The 25846-nt window shown below is 44.3% G+C and overlaps 1 protein-coding gene across 1 annotated transcript in view; it reads right to left on the bottom strand.

Moving 5' to 3' along the window:
• Positions 1-18381: 18381 nt before the first annotated feature.
• LOC147125295 (arrestin-C-like) overlaps positions 18382-25846 on the bottom strand; it is a 60447-nt gene continuing 52982 nt past the window's right edge. The window contains exon 16 of the mRNA XM_085994009.1: positions 18382-18481. Within this exon, the coding sequence (XP_085850135.1) occupies positions 18382-18481 (100 nt within the window). The remainder of the gene's footprint in view (positions 18482-25846) is intronic.

A 25846-nucleotide genomic window follows, 5' to 3' on the forward strand; every position in this document is an offset into this window, starting at 1 on the left:
ACTGTGGCTGCCGGGGAAAGTGTAGATGACGTAAAGTTTCAAGCGAGTAAGGGCTGGCTGGAAAATTTTAAGAAGAGGTTCGCCTTGACTAACCTCCAGGTTGTGGGGGAATCGGCCTCAGCCGATCACGAGGCCGCTGCCAAGTTCCCGGAGGAGCTGAAGAAGTTGATCATCGAGAAAGGTTACCTGCTGGAGCAGGTATTTAATGCGGATGAGTCTGGTCTCTTCTGGAAGCGGATGCCTTCCCGAACTTTCATCGCGAAGGCTGAGAATCATGCTTCGGAATTCAAGATGGCTAAGGATAGGGTGACCCTTCTCCTTTGTGCTAACGCCGAGGGAGACTGTTTAGTGAAGCCGATGCTGCTCTACCGCTCTCTTAATCCTCACGCTCTGAAGGGCAAAAACAAAAACCATCTCCCTGTCTTTTGGCATTCTAACCGCAAGGTGTGGGTTACTGCTTCAGTCGTCTTGGACTGGTTTCATAACTGTTTTGTGCATGACGTGGAGCGGTACCTTGTGAGAGAAAATCTGGCCTTCAAGGTCCTACTCATCCTCGACAATACCCCCGGCCACCCGCCGGCACTCCAATTCGCCCATCCTAATATTGAAGTCGTCTTCCTGCCTCCCAACATGACTTCACTCCTTCAACCCATGGACCAAGGTGTGATAGCCACCTTCAAGGCATACAACATACGACGCAGCTTTGACCGCATGATGGAGGCTATGGAGGATGACGCAACACTGACGGTAAAAACTTGTTGGAAGGATTACACCATCGCTGACTGCATCACCAACATAAAAGAATCAATGGATGAACTGAAGAGGACAACACTTAACGCCTGTTGGGGTAAACTTTGGAGGGAGGCAGTGAATGACTTCCGAGGCTTCCCTACAGTTGAGGCTGAAGTTAAGCGCATTGTGAAGGTTGCGCGATGTTTGGGAGGCAAGGGGCTGGCCGACATGATGATGTCGAGGAGCTCCTTGAGTTGCACGGCGAGGAGGAGGACCTTGATGAGCTGATACAGCATTCTAGTGAGGCAGAGGATGAGGACGAAGACAAGGATATGTTGGAGAAGTCGAAGATGACAAGTGCCAACCTTAGCAAGGCAATGCTCCTTGCTACTAATCGCTCCGACCTCTTTATGGAGATTGACCCATTCTTGGAGTGTAGTTTAAAATTCAAGTGAGGTTTGGAGGATTTAATGAGACGATACAAGCAGGTCCAGAAAGATATTCAGACAAAAATGAGTCAACCATCCATCACAGAATTCTTTAAAAAAACGCCCAGTTGATGGCCCAGTTGCATCAACCAGCCACGATGTCACTTCGCCGCATTCACCCCCCTCGATTGATGATCTTTTTTATTGTGTTATTTAAAATAAAGCAACTTACTTAGGCTCTGACGCGCGTAAAGGCGGCCGCGTTCCCCCAACCCCATTTTTCCCATAAGGCCTTGTATTTGCCAACCGCGGTTTTACCAACCACGGGGGTTTTCAGCAACGTATCCCCTGCGGTTGGGGAGGGATTACGGTACTTCATGATTTATCTCATCTTCTATCTTGCGTCTTTGAACCTTGGTTGTGTCCTACACATGAACCCTGTCTCTTCACCTAGGTTCCTCATATTAAAAAAAACATTTGGGACAACTTTAGGGATAATGCTTTTTATCAGTCCAAATAATGTCTATTATCTATTGCAGAAACTGAAGAAAACTTTGGCCGCGATTTTATTAATGGAGGCGGGTTGGGTGTGGGTCAGGTGATTTCCGGCTTCCAGTCCCGCCCCCAGCTGCATCCGGTCCACAGACGTGATTTTGCCTTGATTGACCTAGTTGACCCCGCCCTGTGGTCTTGCTGGCCAATTAACAAGAAGCTGGTCTGATGATATCATTTCATGACGCATCATCTGCTGGTTTTCTTAAAGGGACCATGCACAATTTTATTTTGACAGCTGATTTCTCAGTGTTTGACGGCATTGAGGTGCTGCAAACACTGAGAATCACTGCACAAAGGTGACCTCTTGCACCCAGGCTCTCCAATGACTCCCTCCATAGGCTTGAATAGATGACAGCTGCAGGTGAGGTGACAGAAGCGATCTGTCACTGGTGAGAGAGGTTTTCCCAATGAGGTGGCACTGGACATGGATTCAAAAACTTGTAACCTAAAGAAATGTGTAAATGTATTAAAAATGCAGTACCCAACATTTTCTTTCTTCTGAGACTCACCATGTGCAACATTGGATCGTTCACACCACTTCTGCAGCTGTCATCATAGAATCATAGAAAGTTACAGCACGGAAGGAGGCCATTTTGGCCCATCTTGTCAGCGCCAGCCAACAAAGAGCCATCCAGCCTAATCCCACTTCCCAGCTCTAGGTCCATAGCTCTGCAGGTTACAGCAGCCCAAGTGTACATCCAAGTACTTTTTAAATGTGGTTAGGGTTTCTGCTTCCACCACCCTTTCAGGCAGTGAGTTCCAGACCCCCACAACCCTCTGGGTAAAGAAATTTCCCCTCAAATCCCCTCTAAACCTTCCACCAATTACTTTAAATCTGTGCCCCCTGGTTCTTGACCCCTCTGCTAAGGGAAACAGGTCCCTCTATCCACTTTATCTAGGCCCCTCATAACTTTATACACCTCAATAAGGTCTCCCCTCAGCCTCCTCTGTTCCAAGGAAAACAAACCCAGCCTATCCAGTCTTTCCTCATAGCTAAGATTCTCTATGCCCGGCAACATCCTTGTAAATCTCCTCTGTACCCTCTCTAGTGCAATCACATCTTTCCTGTAATGTAGTGACCAGAACTGCACACAGTACTCTAGCTGAGGCCTAACTAGTGTTTTATACAGTGAAGCATAACACCCCTGCTCTTGTATTCTATGCCACGGCTATTAAAGGCAAGCATTCCGTATGCCTTCTTAACCACCTTATTTTAGGAATTCCGCACCCTCTATACCCTTCACACTAATTTTATCCCAGTTAATATTGGGGTAGTTGAAATCCCCTACTATTACTGCCCTATAGTTTTTAAACTTCTCAGAAATTTGTCACTTTCGAATGTTGCCTGTTTCGGTCCGCTCTCATTGCTGCTCCCAATAGCTCGGTCTGGGCCTCGAGCCTCGAGCCTCGGGCTTTATTTCCTCGCCTGCTCCCTCACAGGTCGGTCCGCTCTCGCTGCTGTTCCCAATAGCTTGGTCTGGGAAACCCGAGCCAAAAGCAGCAAAATTCAAAAATAGGCTGACAACTACTGGCAAGTATCTGTTAATAGGCAGGTAATTGCCTTTAATCCTCTTCCCGCCGCTAGATGTCGGGTCCATTCCGCAAATCGGGGACCCGACACATGGGAAAGTTGTTTGGAGGCGGGTTGACAGCGGGTTTCCTACCCGCTGTCAATCTTTGCTATTTTGACAGCGGACCCACCTCCAAAACCACACTCTGAACGACAGCAAAATCCAGCCCTTTGTATCAGTTTGTTAAAAAGGCAGTGTTAAGCTTCTTCAGTGGCTCAGCCAGGAAAGAAAGGAAGAAAGGAAGGAATGAGGGAAGGAAGGAACAAACAAATCTGCATTTATCATTTGTATTTAGGTAAATGGACAATCTGGTATGATACAGAAAAGAAGGTCCCAGGTATGAATCTAGGCCTGAGCTGAGTTACCTGAAATGAGCCAGGGTAGTGGTAGGGTCATACAGCTGGCCTTAGTGTTCCCCCAGGTTAGGTGGAGAATATCAGCCAGGGTACCTGCTCCTGATAGCTATCCATTGAGTCCTGTTTGAAAGTTTCTGTGGTGTAAACATCAGATGAAGACAGAATGAAGCTCACCTGTGATGTCTTCACTGTCTAGGCTCAGACTTTTTTCTTTTTTAATTCGTTTTTATGGGATGTGGGCGTCGCTGGCAAGGCCAGCATTTATTGCCCATCCCTAATTGTCTTGTGAAGGTGGTGGTGAGCTGCCTTCTTGAACCACTGCAGTCTGTGTGGTGAAGGTACTCCCACCGTGCTGTTAGGGAGGGAGTTCCAGGATTTTGACCCAGCGACGATGAAGGATCAGCGATATATTTCCAAGTCAGGATGGTGTGTGATTTGGAGGGGAACATGGAGGTGGTGGTGTTCCCATGCGCCTGCTGCCCTTGTCCTTCTAGGTGGAAGAGGCTGCAGGTTTGGGAAGTGCTGCCGAAGAAGCCTTGGCGAGTTGCTGCTGTGTATCTTGTAGATGGTACACACTGCAGCCACGGTACGCCGGTGGTGGAGGGAGTAAATGTTTAAGATGGTGGATGGGGTGCCAATCAAGCGGGCTGCTTTGCCCTGGATGGTGTCGAGCTTCTTGAGTGTTGTTGGAGCTGCACTCATCCAGACAAGTGGAGAGTATTCCATCACACTCCTTACTTGTGCCTGGTAGATGGTGGAAAGGCTTTGGGGAGTCAGGAGGTGAGGATACTCATTTAGGGAATTACTGGAGGACAGCCAGCATCCGTAGAAACATGTCCCAGCAAGAAAATTTGAAAGACAGGCAAATAAATGTACAAACAAAAAGAAAATGATGTTGCTCAGACTTATTGACCATCAACTTACATATTTCATTTGTAACAAAGTGTGTTTACCAATCTCTATCTTAGCTGTCCCGACTCCACACACAATAAATTACGAAACACAAGAAGAGTGTAAGAGCGAAATAACAACAGAAAATGCTGGAAAAACTCAGCAGGCCAGGCAACATCCGTGGAGAGAAATTAGAGTCGACGTTTCGGGTCGAAACCCTTTTTCAAAACTGGAAAGGAAATGAAATAGATCGAAAGGCAGGGCTGGGAGAGAACAAAAGAAGTGAAGAGACATTAAGAGGTATTCAAAACGAGACGAGATGGTGATAGGACCAGTGGAGACAAAAGGCGGCTCAGATTGTTATTTCAGATTTCCAGCATCTGCAGTATTTTACTATCATAAGAGTGTAAGAGCACTGGGATTAATACCCTGACAAGAATATTCATCAAGGGCACCAGATGAATCCTTAACCCTTCATTTTAACTTCTCATCAAGGATTTACCACTTGTTTTACGCCTAGGAGTTAATGACCGCTAAATTTTACTCGTTGAACTGTCTTTCATTAACCAGTTTGGATTATATTAACCTTCACGCTACCGACCTCCCACCAGGATCTGTACACGCTACTGAGTGAATGAATATACTCTTTCTTGACAATTAACAAAGAAGTCAGACATGAACCAACAATTGTTTATTAACCTTATAATCATAGTTAGCAGCACTTAAATTAGAATATTGACTATACAGATAATTAGCAGAGTTAATTGATAAAATGAATAACAGAGGTTACAAAGGAAGTTCAGTTATGTCACAGTAATTCAGCATTAACTGTAGGAGGATTATAAATTTACAGTTGAGATCAGATTTGGAAATTGATATAAATAGGTGAGATTACTTCAGGATTAGACTCCCTAGATATATGACAAGTTAACAGCATTAGATATCCAGACTACTGAATAGATTATGTTCTATTTGCTTATATATTGTCTCTGTGTTGTTGGACTGCTTGCCCGACATCCAGTCCTGGATGAGCCAAAATTTCCTCCGATTAAACATCAGGAAGATCGAAGCCATTGTCTTCGGCCCCCGCCACAAATTCCGTTCCCTAACTATCAGTTCTATCCTCTCCCTGGCCAATGTCTGAGGCTGAACCAGGCCGTTCGCAACCTCGGCGTCCTGTTTGACCCTGAGCCGAGCTTCCGACCCCATATCCTCTCCATCACCAAGCCCGCCTACTTCCACCTCTGTAACATCGCCCATCTCTGCCCCTTGCCTCAGCCCATCTGCTGCTGAAACCCTCGTCCATGCCTTTGCCACCTCCAGACTTGACAAATGCTCTCCTGGTCGGCCTCCCATCTTCCACTCTCCATAAACTTGAGCTCAAAAGCTCTGCTGCTCATATCCTAACCCAAACCAAGCCTTCAGGGTTTAATTAGCATTAGCCATTTCCTTTCCTCGCATTCAGTTTCACTACAGACTCCATTTTGAGGACCTATTGAAGGCATTTCTTAGGTTATTTCGCCTACAAAAGTCAGGGGCAAGTAAAGGCCACTTCAACCCAATGAAAGTCATTGCTCTAGTACTCTATTTCTCTTATTTTAGCATCTGACTACATTTTGAAGGTCCTAATTTTTTTAAATCAATATCTTCATGCCTGGCAGATTATCCCAAATATTTAGAATTCTTTGAGTGAAGAAGTTCCTCCTGATATCTTGTTTAATTCTCTTTCATCAAGTTCCATTATGTCCTCTAGGCCAAATTACTTTGAAGTAATATTCTGGGTTGACCTCATCTACACTATTTAATATGATGTCCCTTCTTCTTAGAGTTGCTCTAATCTTTCCTCAAACCTTTACATTTGAAGTCAGTCTTATTGCTCGCTCTCTCTCTGCACTCTCTAGTATATCTATGGGGTGTTTTTCCATGGGGAGGAGGGGGGTTCCGCTTGTCTGCTATAAACGGTGCTAATGCCATTTTTTCTGGCATTTCTGCAACTCTCCCGTCGAAGTTACAGTGGAGAAACCACAGAAATCACAGAATCACAGAAACCACACCGTGCAGATAGAGGCCATTTCGGCCCATCGAGCCTGCACCGACACATATCCCACCCGATCCCCGTAACCCCTACACCAACACATATCCCACCCTATCCCCGTAACCCCACGTATTTAATCCCCCTAACACTAAGGGTCAATTTATCATAGCCAATCAACCTAACCCGCACATCTTTGGACCTTACGGAAATTTGCCCCTTATGTGTTTTATTTTGTAATCCACTGACCGAAACCGAACACAGTACTCCAGGGTCCCCGGCTGTGGCCTTCCATCACGCTCACCAGACTCCCGCCCACTGGCCTCACGTTGTTGATGCCCGGTTTGAGTGGGAGTCGGGCCTGGTGTCTTTCAATGAGGCCTAGGCTTTAAACTTTTCCAGGCTTCACTTCGACGAGCCGTTTGCCCCGAGTTAAAGCCGGGGCTTTAGTCATGTCAAATGTAATATTAGCATCCACCATTTCAGCAGAAATGTTAATTCCAATAAAACAAAAAGGTTTACGTCCTTCCTTCGAGTAGCAAGTAGAGCAATGGCATATGGACACATTAGGCTGATCTGATAATATTTCTACATTATAGTTTCTTTCTCTTGCTATGGGAAATGCCCAGCCTCAAATCAGCAATTGTCCATGGTTGCACCATTGAAATCATGAGCTCTCCACGTGGAAAATTGTCGGCGCAGATCTTATCATTCCACGATGTAGCAGAATTCCTGAGAATGACCCTCAAGCGAGCTATCGGTTGTAGCTGAGGCTCTCTCGTCAAGTAAGACTGCGCTGAAGGAAAGTGTGCAGAGCACAGAACTCTGTACAAACACCCCGAGGAAATCTGCTGGCAGAGACTTTGCAGCATCTGTGTCTACGTTCAGATTCGGCGAAAACATGACACATCATCTGATAGGCAACTTGTGTTCGGGATCAAATAATACAGTGTGTTGCATAAGTGTTTGGGTTTCCCTGCTATTTTCTTGTTGTCTTTCATCTTTGATGAGAGCCTCACTCTCCCATGACATTCATATATACTCAATAATGTTTTTTTGGTGACTTTTTATGACATTCAGATGAAAGACAAAACGCAATACCATGAGAAGCAACACCCATTACTCCTGCCAAAAATCAGCGCAGAGCAAACAGAAAAGCAGCGTGCCTTTGATTGATTATTTAGATTCAAAAGCTAATTTATTGCCCCAGTTTTCTTCCCTCCATTCCTGCAAGCAAATATTCATGATGGGGCACAGTTTCTGGCCGATCTGTATGGTACTTGCTCTCTGGTGGGAGCAAGCACATGTTAGCAATTACACTACAAGGTCTCTTTTCTATTGCTTTTGTTGTTATTTCACAGCAATATTCTAGAGGTTCTGGAAATAAAAGCAACTAGCCATCGTCTTCGGTCCACGCCACAAACTTGTTTTCAAATCCCTCCATGGCTTCGCCCCTCCCTATCTCTGTAATCTCCTCCAGCCCTACAATCCCCCCCGAGATCTCTGCGCTCCGCCTATTCTGGCCTCTTGAGCATCGCCGATTTTAAGCGCTCCACCCTTGGTGGTCATGCCTTCAGCTGCCTAGGCCCTAAGCTCTGGAATTCCCTCCCTAAGCCGGATACCAGAGATGACAAAAGTGTCAGACCAGGCTGTTCGCAACCTTGGTGTCGTATTTGACCCTGAGATGAGCTTCCGACCACATATCCACGCCACCACAAAGACCGCCTGTTTCACTTCCGTAACATCACCCGACTCCACCCTGCCTGAGCTCATCTGCTGCTGAAACCCTCATCCATGCCTTTGTTACCTCTAGACTTGACTATTCAAATGCACTCCTGGCCAGCCTCCCACATTCTACCCTCGGTAAACTTGAGGTCATCCAAAACTGTACTGCCCCTGTCCTAACTCGCACCAAGTCCCGTTCACTCATCTCCCCTGTGCTCTCTGACCTCCATTGGCTCCTGGTTAAGCAACACCTCGATTTTAAAATTCTCATCTTTGTTTTCAAATCCCTCCATGGCCTCAGCCCTCCCTATCTCTGTAATCTCCTCCAGCCACACAACAGTCTGTCGTGTCTGCGCTCCTCCAATCCTGGCCTCTTGAGCATCCCTGATTTTAATTGCTCTACCATTGGCGGCCTTGCCTTCAGATGCCAAGGCCCTAAGCGCTGGAATTCCCTCCCTAAACTGCCTCTCTACCTATCTTTCCTCCTTTAAGGCGCTCCTTAAAAACTACCTCTTAGAATGGTTACCGCACGGAAGAAGGCCATTCGGTCCATCGAGCCTGTGCTGGCTCTCTGCAAGATCACCTCAGCTACTCCCATTCCCCCGCCCTTTCTCCGTAGCCCTGCAATTTTTTTTCCTTCAGGTAATTATCCAACTCCCTTTTGAAAGCCGTGATTGAGTCTGCCTCCACCACCCTTTCAGGCATTGTATTCCAGATCCTAACCACTCACTGAGTAAAAAGGTTTTTCCTCATGTCGCCTTTGGTTCTTCTGCCAATCACCTTAATTCTGTGTCCTCTGGTTCTCGACCCTTCTGCCACTGGGAACAGTTTCTCTCTATCTACTCTGTCTAGACCCCTCATGATTTTGACCAAGCTTCTGTCCTAATAGTTCCTTATGTGGCTCGGTGTTAATTTTTGTTTGATAACGCTCCTGTGAAGCGCCACGAGACATTGCTATGTAAATACAAGTTGTTGTTGTTATTGATAAAAAGAAACTTTAGATGATTAATACATTGAGTTGGAGTGCTTAAAATGCCACAAAGCCTATGCAATGTGATGGTTTAGAGACAGTGAATGAGTCTTAAGAGGACAACACCCACTGCCTCGCTGAGATGTCATTGGCATAGTCCCAGGTCTGTTTTGAGTGGGCTGAACTCAGCTGGAGTGTGTTACCATTGGCCTCATTGGGGGAGAAAAAAAATCAGCCAGGGGTCCCAATCCTGACTCTCGTCCAATGGCTTTGTTGGTAAGTGCCACGTATGTAGACTTCAGGATAGGGGCAGGATCAGGCTCAGCTGCAATGCTCCTGTGATTATTGTGGCTTGCGTGTGTCTCAGTGTCATCATCTGAACAGGTACTGCACACACTTGATAAAATTGTAACTCTGCCCACGTACAGGAACTAACACTGACACACTCATAAGCTGTACAGCACCAAACAGGAGAGAATTATCCTTTCTACCCAGTGTGCACTGTATATGTGTGAATTAATGCCAAGAGGCACTAGTCATGCAGTACCAGATGGGCCTTCAATGAATCATGTACTATAATCCTCAGGTCCTTCTCGTGCTCAGAAGCTTTTAGCATACAACATTGCAAGGTGTATACATGCTTGGAGCTGCCAAATCCTAAGTGCATTATGCTGCATTTGTCTGTATTAAGAGACATTTGCCAGCCATGGGCCCATCCCCCACCACATCTAGATCCACCTGCAACCTATTTTCTCATCCAAAGTCTTTACACCTGCACATATCTTTGTGTTATCCACAAACTTGTAGTTAGTTCCTCCAATGCCTTCATCCAGATCATTGATGAAAATGGTGAAGAGTAACAGCCCTAACACTGAGCCCTGCAGGACTCCACTGGTGACCAGTCCCCACACAGAACCTCTACTATTGATAACAACTTTCTGTCTCCGCAAATGCAACTAGTTCCTTATCTAACCTAAAATCTGCCCAAGTCCCACAAGATTCAACCTTACTTAGTAGCCTTTGTGCAGTACTTTATCAAAGGCTTTTTAAAAGTCTAGATACACAATATCCACTAGGATCATCTACTAATATTGTAACTTCCCCAAAAAATTCAATGAAGTTGATGAGACAGGACCTTCTTTTCCAGAACCCGCGTTGAAAGTCCCTAATAACTTCTGCTCTTTCAAGGTTATCATACAGTGCATCTTTATTGATCCTTTCTAGCAACTTGCCCTATCCCAGAGTCTTGAGAGACACCAGTGACGAGATTTGTGAGGCATTGACAATCACTATGAGATAGTTAATGGGCACTAGGGAAGTACGAGTAGATTGGAAGGAGGCTAATGTGATCGTTGTGTTCAAAAAGGACAACAGACAAAGGCTATTACAGACCTATTGGTCTTACTTCAATTCTGTGTTAACTAATAGAATTAATTAATTGGTAGTAACCTTTAGGATTATTTGTACAACCACCTCGTAAACAGCAGTAAATATGGTTTTAGTATGAGGAAGATCCTGTTTGATCAACTCCTTAATTTCTTTGAGGGAGTAACGACCCAACTCACCTGTGGTAAACCCAAGGATGTTGTGTACTTAGACATCCAAAAGGTATTTGATAAAGTTCCATGCACAAGATCACCAGTTAAGCTCAAAGCTGTGTGGATTCAGAGCAAAACTTGGGAATCAATAAGAAATTGACTGAAGGCTAGAATACAATGGATACTGGTTAAAAGGATAATGTAGTAGTAGGGGGAAATAGTGAGCGAGGTGCACCCTGTAATGTATATACCTTTAAGGGGGGAACTACTTTTCACAGCTCATGTGTACTGTAGTACCGGCAGTGACCACACCTGTATATAGCACTGAGTAGTAATCTCTACAGGCAGTTCCACTGTGAGCCACGTTGAGTAAACACCTGTTGTACCGTTTCTCCTGCAGTCTGTGTCTTATTATACCCAGACACAACACACCCAGAGCTCCATGTTTCTGATTTACATCAACAACTTGGATTCAGAAATGATTCCATTTCTCTTGGGTTTCCACCAATCTGAAGTTATGGCATATATCTAACATGGGGCCATGGGGTGCTTGAGATGTGCCTGTGCTGGAATAGGTGACTCCTGGCTCCATGTAAACAAGATGCCCTCCCATTTCTCTTTCAAAAAATGGAAGTCAGCGCTGGAGGGCACTGGTTGGCACAACCCTAGTGGTTACACTGTCTCGCGCATTTTTGGGGCCAATATGTGAGTGGATAGAACACTGGCAGATGGCATTTAATGCAGGCAGCTGTAAAGTACTGCACATAGGAAGGAAACGTGGGAGACATACATACACCGTGAATTTTGTTGAAATAGCTAAGCATGAAGTTGAGTGAGATCTAGGAGTCTTGGGGGGTGGTGGGGTGGGGTGTAGTGTGGTTCTGTATAAAGCTTGTGACCTTGTGAACAACACAGGGGTATAACTTCCTTAACATATATCCTTTCTTGGATGAAGTTTTGGCATCATTCTGAATAGAGTCATCTAGACTGAGAGGGGCTTCTCTCTTAGCTATTGGTTTTCCCTGGAGATCTACTTTGAGACATCGTTAAGCAGATCGATTTGCTCAATGAATTCTTTTATGATGAAGTCTGCATGAAGGACCAAAACAAATAAGCCTTGATTTTCTGATCAGTGTTATTTTAATACCGGTGGTAATCCATTTAAAATAAACTTGTTACAGGCTGGGTTAAAATAACATCAATTGGAAAAGCATCAAGGAGATCATCACAATTAAAAAGAGTAGGAAGGCGAATGATAAATGAAGAAGTAGTGCTTAGGTTACACCACTAGGGTTTAAAAGCCTATAGATACACAGGTCATGAGTGTAATTGTTATGATACAGTAGAATAATTGAGTAGAATGGGCCTATTTTCGCTGGAGTTTAGAAGAATGAGAGGTGGTGATCTCATTGAAATATATAAGATTCTGAAGGGGAATGACAGGGTAGATGCTGACAAGATGTTTCCCTTGGCTGAAGAGTCTAGAACTAGGGGGCATAGTCTCAGGATAAGGGGCCGGCCATTTAGGTCTGAGATGAGGAAACAGTTCTTCACTCAGAGATTTGTGAATTTTTAGAATTCTCTTCCCCAAAGGGCTGTGGATGCACAGTCATTGAGTACAGGAAACTTTGTGCTATCCGGCACCGACGGGACTGAGCTGTTGCCGTTCCCTCAAAACTGCCGGACACACCAGCGCTAATGTTGAAACATACGAAGATTTTCAGCTCCGTGTGAATCAACAAACCCTGTTGCTTAGCAACAGCTTCTAAACAATCGGCAAGCGTCTCTGTAGTGTCTCTAGCTGAAGCTGTTGCTTAGCTACAGACCTTGCAGAGCTTGACTGTTGAGAAAAAAGCAACGAAAAGAAACAAAAAGAAAAAAAACGGCTCCTGATTTTTGCCGGTGGCTCGAGCTTGCCGGACATTTAGCCTCCGGATAACACAAAGTTTCCTGTATATTCAAGACTGATAGATTTTTGCGACACTAAGGGAATCAAGGTATATGGGGATAGGGCGGGAAAGTGGAGTTGAGGTAGAAGGTCAGCCATGATCTTATTCAATGGCGGAGCAATGTCAAAGGGTCATATGGTCTGCTCCTGCTCCCATTTCTTATGTTTTTATGGACTAGCAACCTAGGGTTTAGGAGTTCAAGTCCCACCAGGGCAAGTTGTGAAATTGAATTCAATAAATCAACTAATCTGTGGGCTAGCACCAGAAAAACTGACTAAGAAACCTGCCAGATTATTGTAAAGACCCAACCCGGTAGGCCGACATGCGACCAGTCCATATTGGGTGGTTGAGTCTTAGGGGGAAAAATTCGTTATCGCCCCATTTGGGGCGCCATTATCGGCCGTGCGTAAAGTTTAGCGCCTGGCACTAATTATCGCCTCCGACAGCAAACTTGGCTTTTATCGCCCCTGGAGGTGATTGGAGCGCTAAATCAGGCGCTTCACACCTGTCTTAAGGCGCAAAGGCCGAGGAGCGAGGCGCTACCTTAGAGCGCTTGGTGAAGCAAGGAAGGGCAAATCAAAATAAACCTGCAAATTGCTACTTAGTACTCAAAACTCCTTCACATAGCGTTGAATCTCTCCAGAAGTCTCTCTCTCTCTCTCTCAGAATGTGTGGTGCAAAAATGTCACTGACAAAAAAAGGCAGGAAGCGGTCGCCTTTAAATAGCGCTCCCCTAGTCCCTTTCTGACAGCATAATGCTCCCCTCAACCTGTCGTTGCTAGCGGCAGGCGGTAAGACAGGGGGCGCCACTCAATATCTGGTCTGGGGCGCTAACGGGGCGTTGCGCACTCGACTGACGTCACAATCTGCCGGCGCAGGAGATCGTGGCGGTAGTGTTTAGCGCTGCCACAAAATGTCTAGTTAATTTCGCGAGTGGCGCAAACATCGCCGCGCCCGGACGCTAGTTGCTTTGCACCCCATTAGCGCCCTCTTAAGGCACTAACGGGAGGTGCAAACAACTGAATTTTTCCCCCTTAATGCCCTCTGAGTGGCCAAGCTAGTCACTCAGTTGCACAATGGGTAGTTAAGAAGAAGATCCACCAATAAATGTGCAATAAATGTGACGCTGTCCACACCCGAGAACAAAAGTATAAAAATGAAGGGAAGGGAGAGGGAGCCAAGGAGTTCCACAGGTTTGAATTCTTGCAAAAGGATGGGAGCAAAATTCAAGGTTAGCGCGGGCATATAATGGGCGGATTGACTGCCTCGTTATACACCCACCCAATTTTCCTTCCCATTCCAATGAGTCTGGATTTCAAAGCAGCACAGGGACGAGAATGAGTAGGATAGTATATTTGGACAAATAAAAGCAGAAAGCTTGAAGAAGCAATGACCATCATAATATTGATAAAATAAAGAAAGGTTCAAAAAGTTGCTATAGAGAATGGGAAGACTGAGATAGGGAAAAATGTCAATTATTAGACCACAAGCTTTTTACCTGTATCTTGTCCAGGAGTGCAGCTTATTCTATTTTATTTGGCAGCACTGGGTACTTAGATACAATTCTTGCCAAGGATTGCCCAGGTGGAGAAGCTATGGCTAACATCTGGCCTATTGTCTGGAGTAGGAATGGAAACTCCCTATTAAGGAACTACCAGTCATCAAAAACTAAAAAAAAAGTCCTCAAACAGGTGCAAAGCATTTGTAATAAAAGTCATTATTAATACATCTGTCGTAAAAAAAACTTCTCTCACACAGAGCCAGTAGGTATGGAGCCCTGGCTAAGTTGTACTTCTTAAATACTTTATAGGTTCATTATTGGTATCGGCTGACATGCAAAAAACCTTCATGGAAATAGATAGCTCATCATCAAAGCATTTCATTTCCAGGAAGATGTTCTTGTGAAGAGCTTCACGTTAAAGGCGCTATATAAGTACAAGTTGTTGTTGTTGAGGAACATCTCTAATGTGAGAGTCTGTGGCCACCTCATGGGGATCAGCATGAACTGCAGATTTTCTCCCCTTTTTTTACTTTTGAAGGTGATGACTTATGTTAGAAACACCAGAAGGCTTTGTTTAAAATTCCACAACTTGGTCTCAAGAATGACTCCGGGAGTGCTACGGTGGTGGAGTGGGGCGGGGGTTGTGGGGGGGGGTGGCGGCGGAGGTTGGGTGGCGGGGGTGATGTCTCGGTCTCTGGGATAGAGAGGTGAAAAGGAACAGCCAGTGTTCCTGCACTATCCTGTGATCGCTGATGGGAACTGTGTGCGTGGACTAGTATGAATCACAGAAAAGGGAAGAACATTGAAAAGAAAAAATCTCCAAAAGTTACAACAAATTTGCTGCTTTAGCTAAAATTATCTTGTAAGAGATCACATAGGTAGCTCTGCAACAGAATAATATTTACTGTAAATCACACTGGCAGTCAAACAACTACAAAATAGATCACTTTAAAACACACATACATACTTTACAGTTTAAATAAATATACTAGCTGTGAGCATTCTTTTCAATTGGAAATTGGTATCTTTTCAAGTGCATTTAATCTGATAAATAATTCAGATCGCACTATCCTACAAACGCTTCCATTGAATAATGACTTATCGTGTCATATCATTTGTAAGAACGATCACTGATTAATTCTAACTTCTGTTACAACAGCAAAATAATAATGTCTAATGTATTGCACCCGACCCATGCTCACAATTGTACCTTCTTAGGAGCCAGACGTATTCCATTTTGTTTTAAAAGCATTAGTCAGACTCAAACATTACAGTTGGATACTGTCAAGGGAGCCGATTCCCTTATCTTAGTCACTCGGTACCACGATGAAGCTATCGTGCATTGACTCCAGGGATGACAGCACCACCTGGGTAAAATGGCTAATAGTCCACCCACCGGCCCTAATACCTGCCGAGCAGCAAGGCAGATCAACCATAGACCAAAAAATATACCGAATCTAGAGACTTATTTAGGTATTTTAGGGATAGGAGAAATGGAAATTAGGTACTATAATATTTCTCAAATGACAAATTAAATTTAACATTGTATTACACATTTGTCAAGAATGTGCATCATAAGTATACAACAAATTGGATTCATTTAGTGCAGCACAGTTTAGAAAGAGACTTCACAGTAGGAGACTCATCACTTTCCAATGTCTATACAAAGTGATGAAGCAATTAAAAAAGCGAATAGAATGCTGGGATCTATATCTGGAATATTAGAGCACAAATTTGCACAAGCTGTACTAAGGTTTTACAATGCACTCTGTTAAATTCTGGACACCACACCAAAAACAAAATGTTCCTTGTGTATCACAGAGAGTACAGAGATGAGCAACAGGACAGATCTGAATTGTTCAGGAGTTGAGCTACGAGGTACTATTAGAGAAATTCAAGGTCTACAGTCCAGAAGGGCAGTGTCTCATTTAGCTATACAAAATCTCAAAGGTACAGATTATTCAGAACAAACTAGGACAAGAGGACATACATTTAGTGAAAAGTAATTTAAAAACCTGTCAAAATAAGTCCTGTCACCATCTCGTCTCGTTTTGAATACCTCTTAATGTCTCTTCACTTCTCTTTTGTTCTCTCATCCCCATTTCCCAGCTCCCAAACGGACATTTTAATCTGTTTCATTTCCTGTGTTTTTTCAGTCCTGACGAAGGGTTTCGACCTGAAACGTTGACTCTATTTCTCTCTCCAGAGATGTTGCCTGGAACTGCTGAGTTTTTCCAGCATTTTCTGTTGTTATTTCGGATTTCCAGCATCCGCAGTATTTTGCTATCGACAATAAGTGATGTGTTTGGAGTGATCTGCCACACGGGGTAGTAGAAACACAAAAACTAGGAACGTTCAGCCGGGTGCTAAAACTGGAGTGTGAGGGTACCGGAGCAGCAAGCTTCAATGAGCGGAATAGGCTTTTTACATCTACGACTTCTGTTATCTTTTTATTACTGAGCTGACGGGAAGGGGAAGACCCTCAGAAATGTTTGTGGGATATAAAATATTTCTTGTGAACCTCACTATTGAAAGCAGAGATTAAAATAAATGGGTTAGCACAAAGTTAAATATAGAGCTCAGAGCAATGATGTGTAAGCACGCTGTGTTTGTGCCTGTACCTGAACTGTGCTGATCTGAAAATAGACCCATTGGTTAATGGTTCTGCTACTGCAGGTCACCTAAAGTGTTCTAGAGTTTTTAGCTTTATTCAAACCCAGAGTGGGAAGGGGCCAGGATAGGGCCACGCAGAGGATACAATCAGGTCTCGAGTTCAGATGTTTGTTTTGTTGCTGATGAAAATTCACTGAAAACTTGAATAACTATTATCTCCAAATCTCACCTTTCTTCACACAAAAAGCTGTTGAGGCTGGGGGGGGTCAATTGAAAATTTCAAACCGGAGATGGATAGATTTTTGTTAGGTAAGGGTATGAAGGGATATGGAACCAAGGCGGGAAAATGGAGTTAAGATACAGATCAGCCATGATCTAATTGAATGGCAGAAAAGGCTTGAGGGGCCGAATGGCCTCCTCCTGCTCCTATGTTCCTATATGATAGAGAAGAAAGTGGAAAAATTGACTTCTACTGAAGTGGGAAAGTTTGAGAGATAACCCTTCAACTGGACTGCTGTCAGGCAGCCTCATCCACCAGCAACACATATTGGAAATGGAGATGCGCGTTGAGCGTGATTTTCCAACCACTTAAATTAATGGTTGGAAAATTGTGCGCATGATGGGCTCAAATTTCCAGCTGGTGATGCCTGGTGCCTGCTTTGTGTTTCAGAAATGTCCCAATAGCATAGTCAAAGAGCAGACTGTCGAATCTAAAACTGGATGGGTGACAACACGGAAATGATTACTTCCTTGGATAGGAAGGAAAGGCTCTGTTTATTTTTTAATAGTCCGTCTGAATGGCCCAGAAATTCCCTTCCCTACGGATGTGTACGCGCTGTGTACTCACCCGTAGGGCCAACGGAAGTGCCGGTTTTACGCATGCGCTGCGCATGCGCTGGAAACCGGAACTTCTGTTCTTCAAAGAAAGGGCTTCACAGGTCAAACGCCTGCGCCGGAGAGGCAGTGCGTACGGCTGCAACTTCCGTTTTTTTCAACCGTTGCTTCAGTCCAGGTAAGTCAGAAACAGCTGCGCCTGGAAAAGCAGGCGCAAGGCCTGCATTTACCAGGCTAAGAGGTGAAGGAAGTAAAATAATTTTTTTCCCCCACTGATTTATCATTTTAAAATACTTTAAAGAAAGGTAAGTTTATTTTTAGCCCCGTTAAAAACTTCAATTATTTTTTTCAAAAATTTAAATTTTTGTTTAAAATAGTTAATTTATGTAATTTATCGTCATTTTAAAAATGTGATTTAAAAAAAAATTATTTGAAGTTTTACTTATGTTTTGGGGCTGATCTCTATTCATAGGTTTGACAGGTCTTCCTGTCAAATCTATGAATGGAGATTCCCTGCTCTGATTGGCTCCCCATGGCCCACGTGATCCCAGGGACGCTGCGAACTGCCTGCGGCCCTGGGATACGCGTCCCGCGGGAGGGCTGCGAACGGAATTTCTGGGCCAGTATCTCACAACCATGCATGCACCCATGACCTCCTCTCTACTGCCCATTTGTGTTCCTGCACTTTAACTTTCTCCTTCCATGGCTGTTTTTTCTTCATCTTCATCATCCTTTTCTCCCTCAATCTTTTGACGATTGAACTCTTCAATCACAATGACTTCAGCACTAGGAAAGGGGGAAAGAGATTGTCAGTAAATATATATTTTGTTTCTTTCTCTGAGTGGACAATAGATGAAAACAAAAGTGAATGTCTCTTTTCTACCCTCATCCATCGCAGCAATTTTTCCAAAAACGGCTTCCATGGTTGCCTTCATATAATGGAAACTTGGGGCAGCTCCAAACACTAGCAAACCCAGATGAACCCTAATTCTGGCAGAACAGGCTCGAATGGCCTACTCCTGTTCCTATGTTGAACTAGTTTTTTTTTAACTGCCAAATTTTAAAGGGAGCAAAGAGTCCTGAGACCTGTTAACTTGTTTGTGAACAACAGATTTCATAGTGAAACAACTAAACATTTAATGTTATCATAACTCGGATTGCAATTCCTGCTTTTTTGTAAAGCTTCACGAGCAGACCTCCTGTGGTGTTGCTCATTGGTAGTCTGAAGTCTGGAGCACGGTTATGATGTTTAGCTGCCAGCCTGGTCTGTTTTTTTAATGCTACTAGCTTAAAACACTCCTGTGGGAATCCAGGAAATTGTAGCTGTATGTACATTTTTGTAGTGAATTAAAGGTCAGTAACTTGCTTGCAACTTTCAGACTGCAGATCAGAACCCAGGATCAAATTCTTTCTTAGCAAACTTAAATAAAAGAAAAAGAAAATTTTAAAAAACTTCAAAAGTATAAAATTAGTTGTGGGCCAATGTTGTATTAATATTTCTAACTTGCAACAAATTGACCAAACAGGCAGCTATGAACTGATATAAAAATATAATGCATGGGGAGCAGCTCGGTGAGATTAAAGACCCAGGCTGGCAGGTGTGTTGGCAGTCGGGCAGGCCAGCGGGTGGGCAGTTAAAGTGGCCGCGGCGACTTACTCGCACCAATCCCGCTGCAATTTTAACCTGCTCCTTTGAGCAGGCGAGTGGGACAGGCAGTGGGGTCTTTCTTTAAACGTGCAGATCGAACTCTGATGACGTCATCGGGATTCAACTGCAATTTCGACCCGAAGCCGGAGTGAAAAAAAAAGTTTATCCCGCTCTCTGTCCTAAATCTCTTCTTTGAATCTTATATCTATGTCCCCTTGTTCTACAACCACCACCGCTGGAGTCAGTCTGTTTCTATCTGCTCTGTCTCATCGCTTCATAATTTGAACACCTCTATCAAATCGCTGCATAATCTTCTCATGAAAGGAGCCCCAATTTTTCAAGTTTTTCTTCATATTTGTATTTCCTCACGCCAGGCAGCATCCCAGTGAATCTGCACTCTACCCTTTCTATTGCCTCAATATGAACCCTATTGTATGGAGTCCAAAACTGCACACAGTACTCAAACTATCATCTTATTAAGGTTTCATAGAGATTCACCACTACATGACAACTTTTATATTCTATACCTCTTGCCATAGAGCCTAGTATTCCATAGCCTTATTCACTGGAGGTGCTGCTTTTAATGTCTAATAAACCTGGATCCTAATCCATCTGCTCTTCCACATCTCCAACATGCCTTGTATAAAAGTATAACTTCTTTTTTTTTAGCAAAAATGTACCACCTCACATTTTCTGACATTAATTATTAACTGGCACTGTTTTGCCCATTCCACCATCTTGGCAATATCCTTTTCCAGCTTCCCTTGGTGCTGAGAATAATTTATTATGCTTCTTATTTCAGTATTGTCTGCAGATTTGGACACCCTCTAGCCTCATAACCAAAGCATTGATGTATACAGTGAACAGAAGCAGTCCCAGAATAGAACCCTGTGGAACCCACTACCTACTTTGAACCATTCTGAAAAACTGGCTTTCACTCCTACTCTCTGCTACTCCTGTCTAATCAATTTCTAATCCAGCTACCCTTCCTCTAATTTCATACCCTTTGATCTTCTTCACTAGTCTCCTGTGTGGTATCACATCCTCTGCATTTCCCCCAACCACCATAAAGTAGCGAATCATAACAAGAATTTGGATTCGAAGGCACTATTTTGAAGAAGAGGAGGGGAGTTCTCCCTGGTGTTCTGGCCAACCTTTCTACCCTCAACCAACATCACTAAAACAGATTATCTGGTCATTATCACATTGCTGTTTGTGGGAGCTTGCTGTGCGCACATTGGCTGCCGCGTTTCATACATTACCACAATGGTTACACTTCAAAAGTACTTCATTGGCTGTAAAGCACTTTGGGATGTCCTGAGGTCGTGAAAGACATTATATAAATCTAAGTCTTTCTTACTTATTAACCATGTGACAGTAAGTATTATTTTCACTATTGCATATACCATATACTTAATAAATCTATGAACGCTTGACCTTTTGTTTCAAGAACCTTATTGATTATGAACATTTGATCACAAACGCATGCATCTTCTAACATGAGATGTTAAACTGAGGCCCTGTCTGCTCCCTCAGGTGGACGTAAAAGATCCCGTGGCACTATTTCAAAGGAGAGCAGGGGAGTTCTCCCCGGTGTCCTGGCCTATGTTTATCCCTCAATCAACGTAACAAAAACAGATTATCTGGTCATTATCACATTGCTGTTTGTGGGAGCTTGCTGTGCGCAAATTGGCTGCCACGTTTCCTACTACAACAGTGTCTACACTTCAAAAAGTACTTCATTGGCTGTAAAGCACTTTGGGACATCTGGTGGTCGTGAAAGGCGCTATATAAATGCAAGTCTTTCTTTCTCTCTTTAATTAAATGTCTTGCACCTGATGTGCATCTGTAGTGTCACACCTTTCAAGGCATTACACCTGGAAGTGTGGGTTTAGAGGTGTCACATCTTAGGGAATCACACTCCACACATGCATAGGGTCAATAATTAGGATTGGCTCAAACAAGCATTTATTGGTTTAGTTGTCAATCAAATATCCAATTGAGTAAGTGTAAACTAATCAAAAGTACCAATGCCGAATGAGTAACCAGCCGAAACCGAGCGATCAAATCCGTCAATTATTTTTCAGAGCTACTTTTCGCAAACCAGCAAGTACCACAAAACTGACCGGGAGAAATGCATGGGCGTCCTGTTGAAAATTTGCATTAAAAAAAAAGAATTTTATGACCTAAAATACAAATCTGCAGTGTTGAAGTGGGAGTTTCTTTTCTGCACTTATATTCTCGCTCTGTCAGGTTCTCCCATGTGAATTTCAGGGGCCTGGAAAGGGCTGTTCTCAACAGTGCCCTCTCAAGTGGCGGATACAAATTTAATGTGGAAGCAGCACCAAGGGCAGGCCTTGGCAAAGCATCAAGCCTGTGAAATTCAAAGAAGACAAACTGGAAGAGCAAGAAAATTAGTCAGGAGCAGAAAGCCGCTTGGAGGAGAGCGGGTTTGGCTGCTGCTGGCCTTTTACACCCGTACAGATATTCCATGTTCAGTTGCAAATAAAAGAAAAACTGTATGCAGGAGCTGAGCTGTCCATAGCCTGGGCTAGCTGTGTTTATCATGAGACGGAATCATACTAAGCCATTACAACACCAGGCTCAGAAAGCACAGCCACAATGAACAATATTTTTCCACTTGTGCTCTCAGTTGAAGGGACGTGCATTGATGCAGTAGTGCTGGGGCAAGGCGACTCCAGCGACGCACAGCAAATCCGGCCCCACCATTGAGCTGCCAGTACGAGGTGCCACCAGGGACTTCAATGCCAGGCAGATCGTGACGTCAGTGAGCGTGCAACACTCACTGGATGCCCGATCTGGAAAATTCATTGTCGCCACTTACCTGAGCACCTCGACCAGACAGCGACAGGGAGAGCTGGCGGGCAACTCCAGGAAGCCGTCTCCAGCAACGTTATTTAAAGGCATCAGAATTACTCACTCCCAGCTGTCAGGGCAGGTTAGTTTCAATAGTTTGTTGTCATTTTCACCCACTCGAACAGTTCCAATGAGTAATTTCAAGCTTCCTTGTACCAGCAGTCTTCTGGCAACTACAAAGTAGCTACATTTATTGATCAAAGATTCAAACTGCTACACTTGGCAACATTTCGCCCTCCAGGATCTACGGCGGAGGGAGCGTAGGCAGTCAGAAATACGGGAACATTTGTGCAGAGGGAGGAGGAGGGACATCAGGGTTCTCACCAGGAGGCCTTTCCTTCCAAGGGCATTCTGACAGCTCCTCTCCTACCTTCAATTAAGCAAGAAACAGTGTATTAGACGGCTCCACAGCACCAAGGTGGTGGCCACAGAACTCTGCCATCTCCTCCAAACAGACCTCCAGCCTCACAGCAGGATGAATTAAACCCCAGATCCCTTTTGTTCACCACATCCCCATCATACCATCCCTGTGTCATGCCATATCACAGCGTCCTCCTGGGTGCAAAGGTGAAATGAGAGAGTCCACTAAATATTGCAAACTCCATTAATAAATATATGCATAAACATATCACATTTAGTCTAATAACTAATGAGCCTTGTGCCTGCCATAGTTGAATAGCTGTCATTGTGTTCAAGGTGTGAGATGTGGGTGTGAGTGTTGGTAGGTGGAGATTGTTGGTGGGTGATGTAGTGTCCGTGTGTAGATAAAGACACTGAAGACAGGAGTTGGTTCATAGGTATTTACTAAGCAAGTCTGGGGGGGGGGGTTTCTAAAGGATATACACAATACACAGGCTTATATAGCCCAAGTGGCAATTACCGGCATTACGCACACCTGGGGCTCTTAAAGGCACATACACCATAATTGCTCTTAAAGGCACATACACCACAATTCCTCCCCTTCTAGCTAACTAGTACATCATATTTTAAGTAATTATTAATTACATGTTATATGCAAAATAATATATATTGCTGTATTAATTAATTATAAGTTAGTCTCTCAGGAGGCTTCCTGACTCGGTCCGGATAACGCCTCGGGGGTGTAATAGTTTCTGGTGGTGTAGTAGGTTCTTCTGGCAAGGCTGAGTCGGCTTGAAGGCCAGTGTCGGGTTCATCGGGCTCCAGTATCACCGGATCGGAGGTAGATATGGGTATCTCTACTTCATCGTTAGATGTATAGAGTGGTGGTGTAGGTTGTCCCTTTTCGGATGACTTGATGATTTGGTCAGCATAGCGCCTTATTATGCTGTCTCCGATGTCCACGGTATACATCAGTGGTCCTAATCGTGTGCAGATAGTTCCAGGCTGCCATTTCTCGGTACGGTAGTCCTGGGCCAAAACTGGTTGGCCTATCTGGAAGGCCCTAGTTGGCCTTTCATTCATGCCTTGAAACTGCCGGTTCTCCACATCCCTTCGGATGTTGGGCTTGACCAAATCCAGCCGGCATCTTAGGTTTCTATTGTAGAACATCATGGCGGGAGTTTGGTTAGTAACCATATGCGTTGCATTCCTATATGCAAATAAGAAGTTATCCACCTTGTGCTGAAGTTTTATGTCTTCATTACCCATGGCCTTGATGGCCTTCTTGAAGGTCTGGACAAACCTTTCAGCCAATCCATTGGTGGCGGGATGGTATGGGGCGGACGTGTAGTGCTTTACCCCATTGTTCTTTAAGAACTTTCTGAATTCTTCGGACACAAATTGCGGTCCATTATCAGAACATATCTGTTCCGGCAGCCCATTCCTGGCAAATATGGTCCTTAATACTGTGATGGTTTTTTCCGTGGTGGTAGAGGGCATCTTTATTACCTCCGGCCACTTGGAGTGTGCATCAACTGCGATTAAGAACATTGAGTCCATAAATGGACCAGCAAAGTCGATGTGCACCCTTTGCCAGGGAGATGAGGGCCACTCCCATGGATGTAGAGGGGCCTGTGGCAAAGCATTTTGGACCTTCTGGCATCCTAGGCAGCTCTTGGTCATGTCTTCGATGTCTCCATCGATACCTGGCCACCATACAAACGCCCTAGCTAGGTTCTTCATTTTCACCCCACCCAGATGCCCCTCGTGAAGCTCCTTTAGCACTTTATCCTGGAGTTTGGGTGGAATCACCACTCTGGATCCACACATCAAGGTTCCTCGGCACACTGACAGCTGTTCTCTTCTTTGCGAGAATGCTGGCAACAGTGGTTCACCATGTGCTGGCCATCCCTTCACTGTTAAATCGTAGACCCGTGAGAGAGTAGGGTCATTTCTTGTCTCCCTTTCAATGGCAGAATTTGTCACCGGTAGACATTCCACTATGGTAGAGTGGAATATCTCTACTGGGTCTACTGTAGGTGCCTCTTCTAACGTTGGCAACGGTAGGCGCGATAAACCGTCAGCATTCCCATGCTGTTTTGACCCTTTGTATTCAATGTTGTATTGGTGTGCCCCTAGAAAAAGGGACCACCTCTGTAGTCTTTGTGCCGTCATAATGGGGACACCTTTTTTAGGGTTGAATATGGAGATGAGGGGTTGATGGTCAGTCAGCAAGGTAAATTTTTGTCCGTGTAGGTAATGGTTGAATTTCTTCACTCCCCATACCAGGCTGAGTGCTTCCCTGTCTATCTGGGCATAGTTACGCTCAGCTGAGTTCAATGAGCGTGACGCAAAAGCTATTGGCCGTTCCGAGCCATCAGGGAATCTATGGGACAATACCGCTCCTATGCCGTAAGGGGATACATCGCACGCCAGTCTGATTGGTAGTGATGGGTTGTAATGAGCCAAAACTTTCTCGGATGTGATTAAGTCTTTACATTTATGGAAGGCACGTTTACAGTCTTCGTTCCATTTCCAAATCACTCCTGTCTGTAGAAGATCATTAAGAGGGTGTAGAATAGTTGATAAGTTCGGTAAAAATTTATGATAGTAATTTATTAATCCCAGGAATGACCTTAATTGTGAAACATTTTCAGGTGCTGGGGCTTTTATAACTGCTTCAATTTTTTCAGGTGACTTATGCAACCCTTCCTTATTAATTATGTGGCCACAATATGATATCTGATTTTGGAAAAATTCGCACTTGGGGCGATTTGCTCGTAGGCCCCGTTCTTTCAGCCTAGTGAGCACCTGCTCTAAATTGGCAAGGTGCTCGTTGTCGTTTTCTCCTGTTATAAGGATGTCGTCTAGGTAGCATTGAGTCCCCGGAATCCCTTGCAGGACTTGCTCCATAGCTCTTTGCCAGATAGCTGGAGCTGATGCTATTCCAAAAACCAGTCGATTGTACTGGTACAGGCCTTTGCGTGTGTTTATTGTGAGATACTTTTTAGAGGTCTCCTCAACCTCCATCTGTAGATATGCCTGTGCCAAGTCAATTTTTGTGAAACGTTTCCCTCCGGATAGTGAGGCGAAAATATCTTCTATCCTCGGAAGAGGATACTGTACTGTGTGAAGGACTGGGTTTACAGTCACCTTAAAGTCCCCACAGATGCAAATTTTTTTCTGTTCCTCAGAGTTATTTTTCAATGTTTTTTTCATGACTGGAACGATGGGTGTTGCCCATTTGCTCCAATCTATTTTGGATA

Source organism: Somniosus microcephalus, chromosome 1 (genome assembly GCF_052327205.1).
Source record: "Somniosus microcephalus isolate GS21.2 chromosome 1, FLI_Smic_1.0, whole genome shotgun sequence".
NCBI lineage: Eukaryota > Metazoa > Chordata > Chondrichthyes > Squaliformes > Somniosidae > Somniosus > Somniosus microcephalus.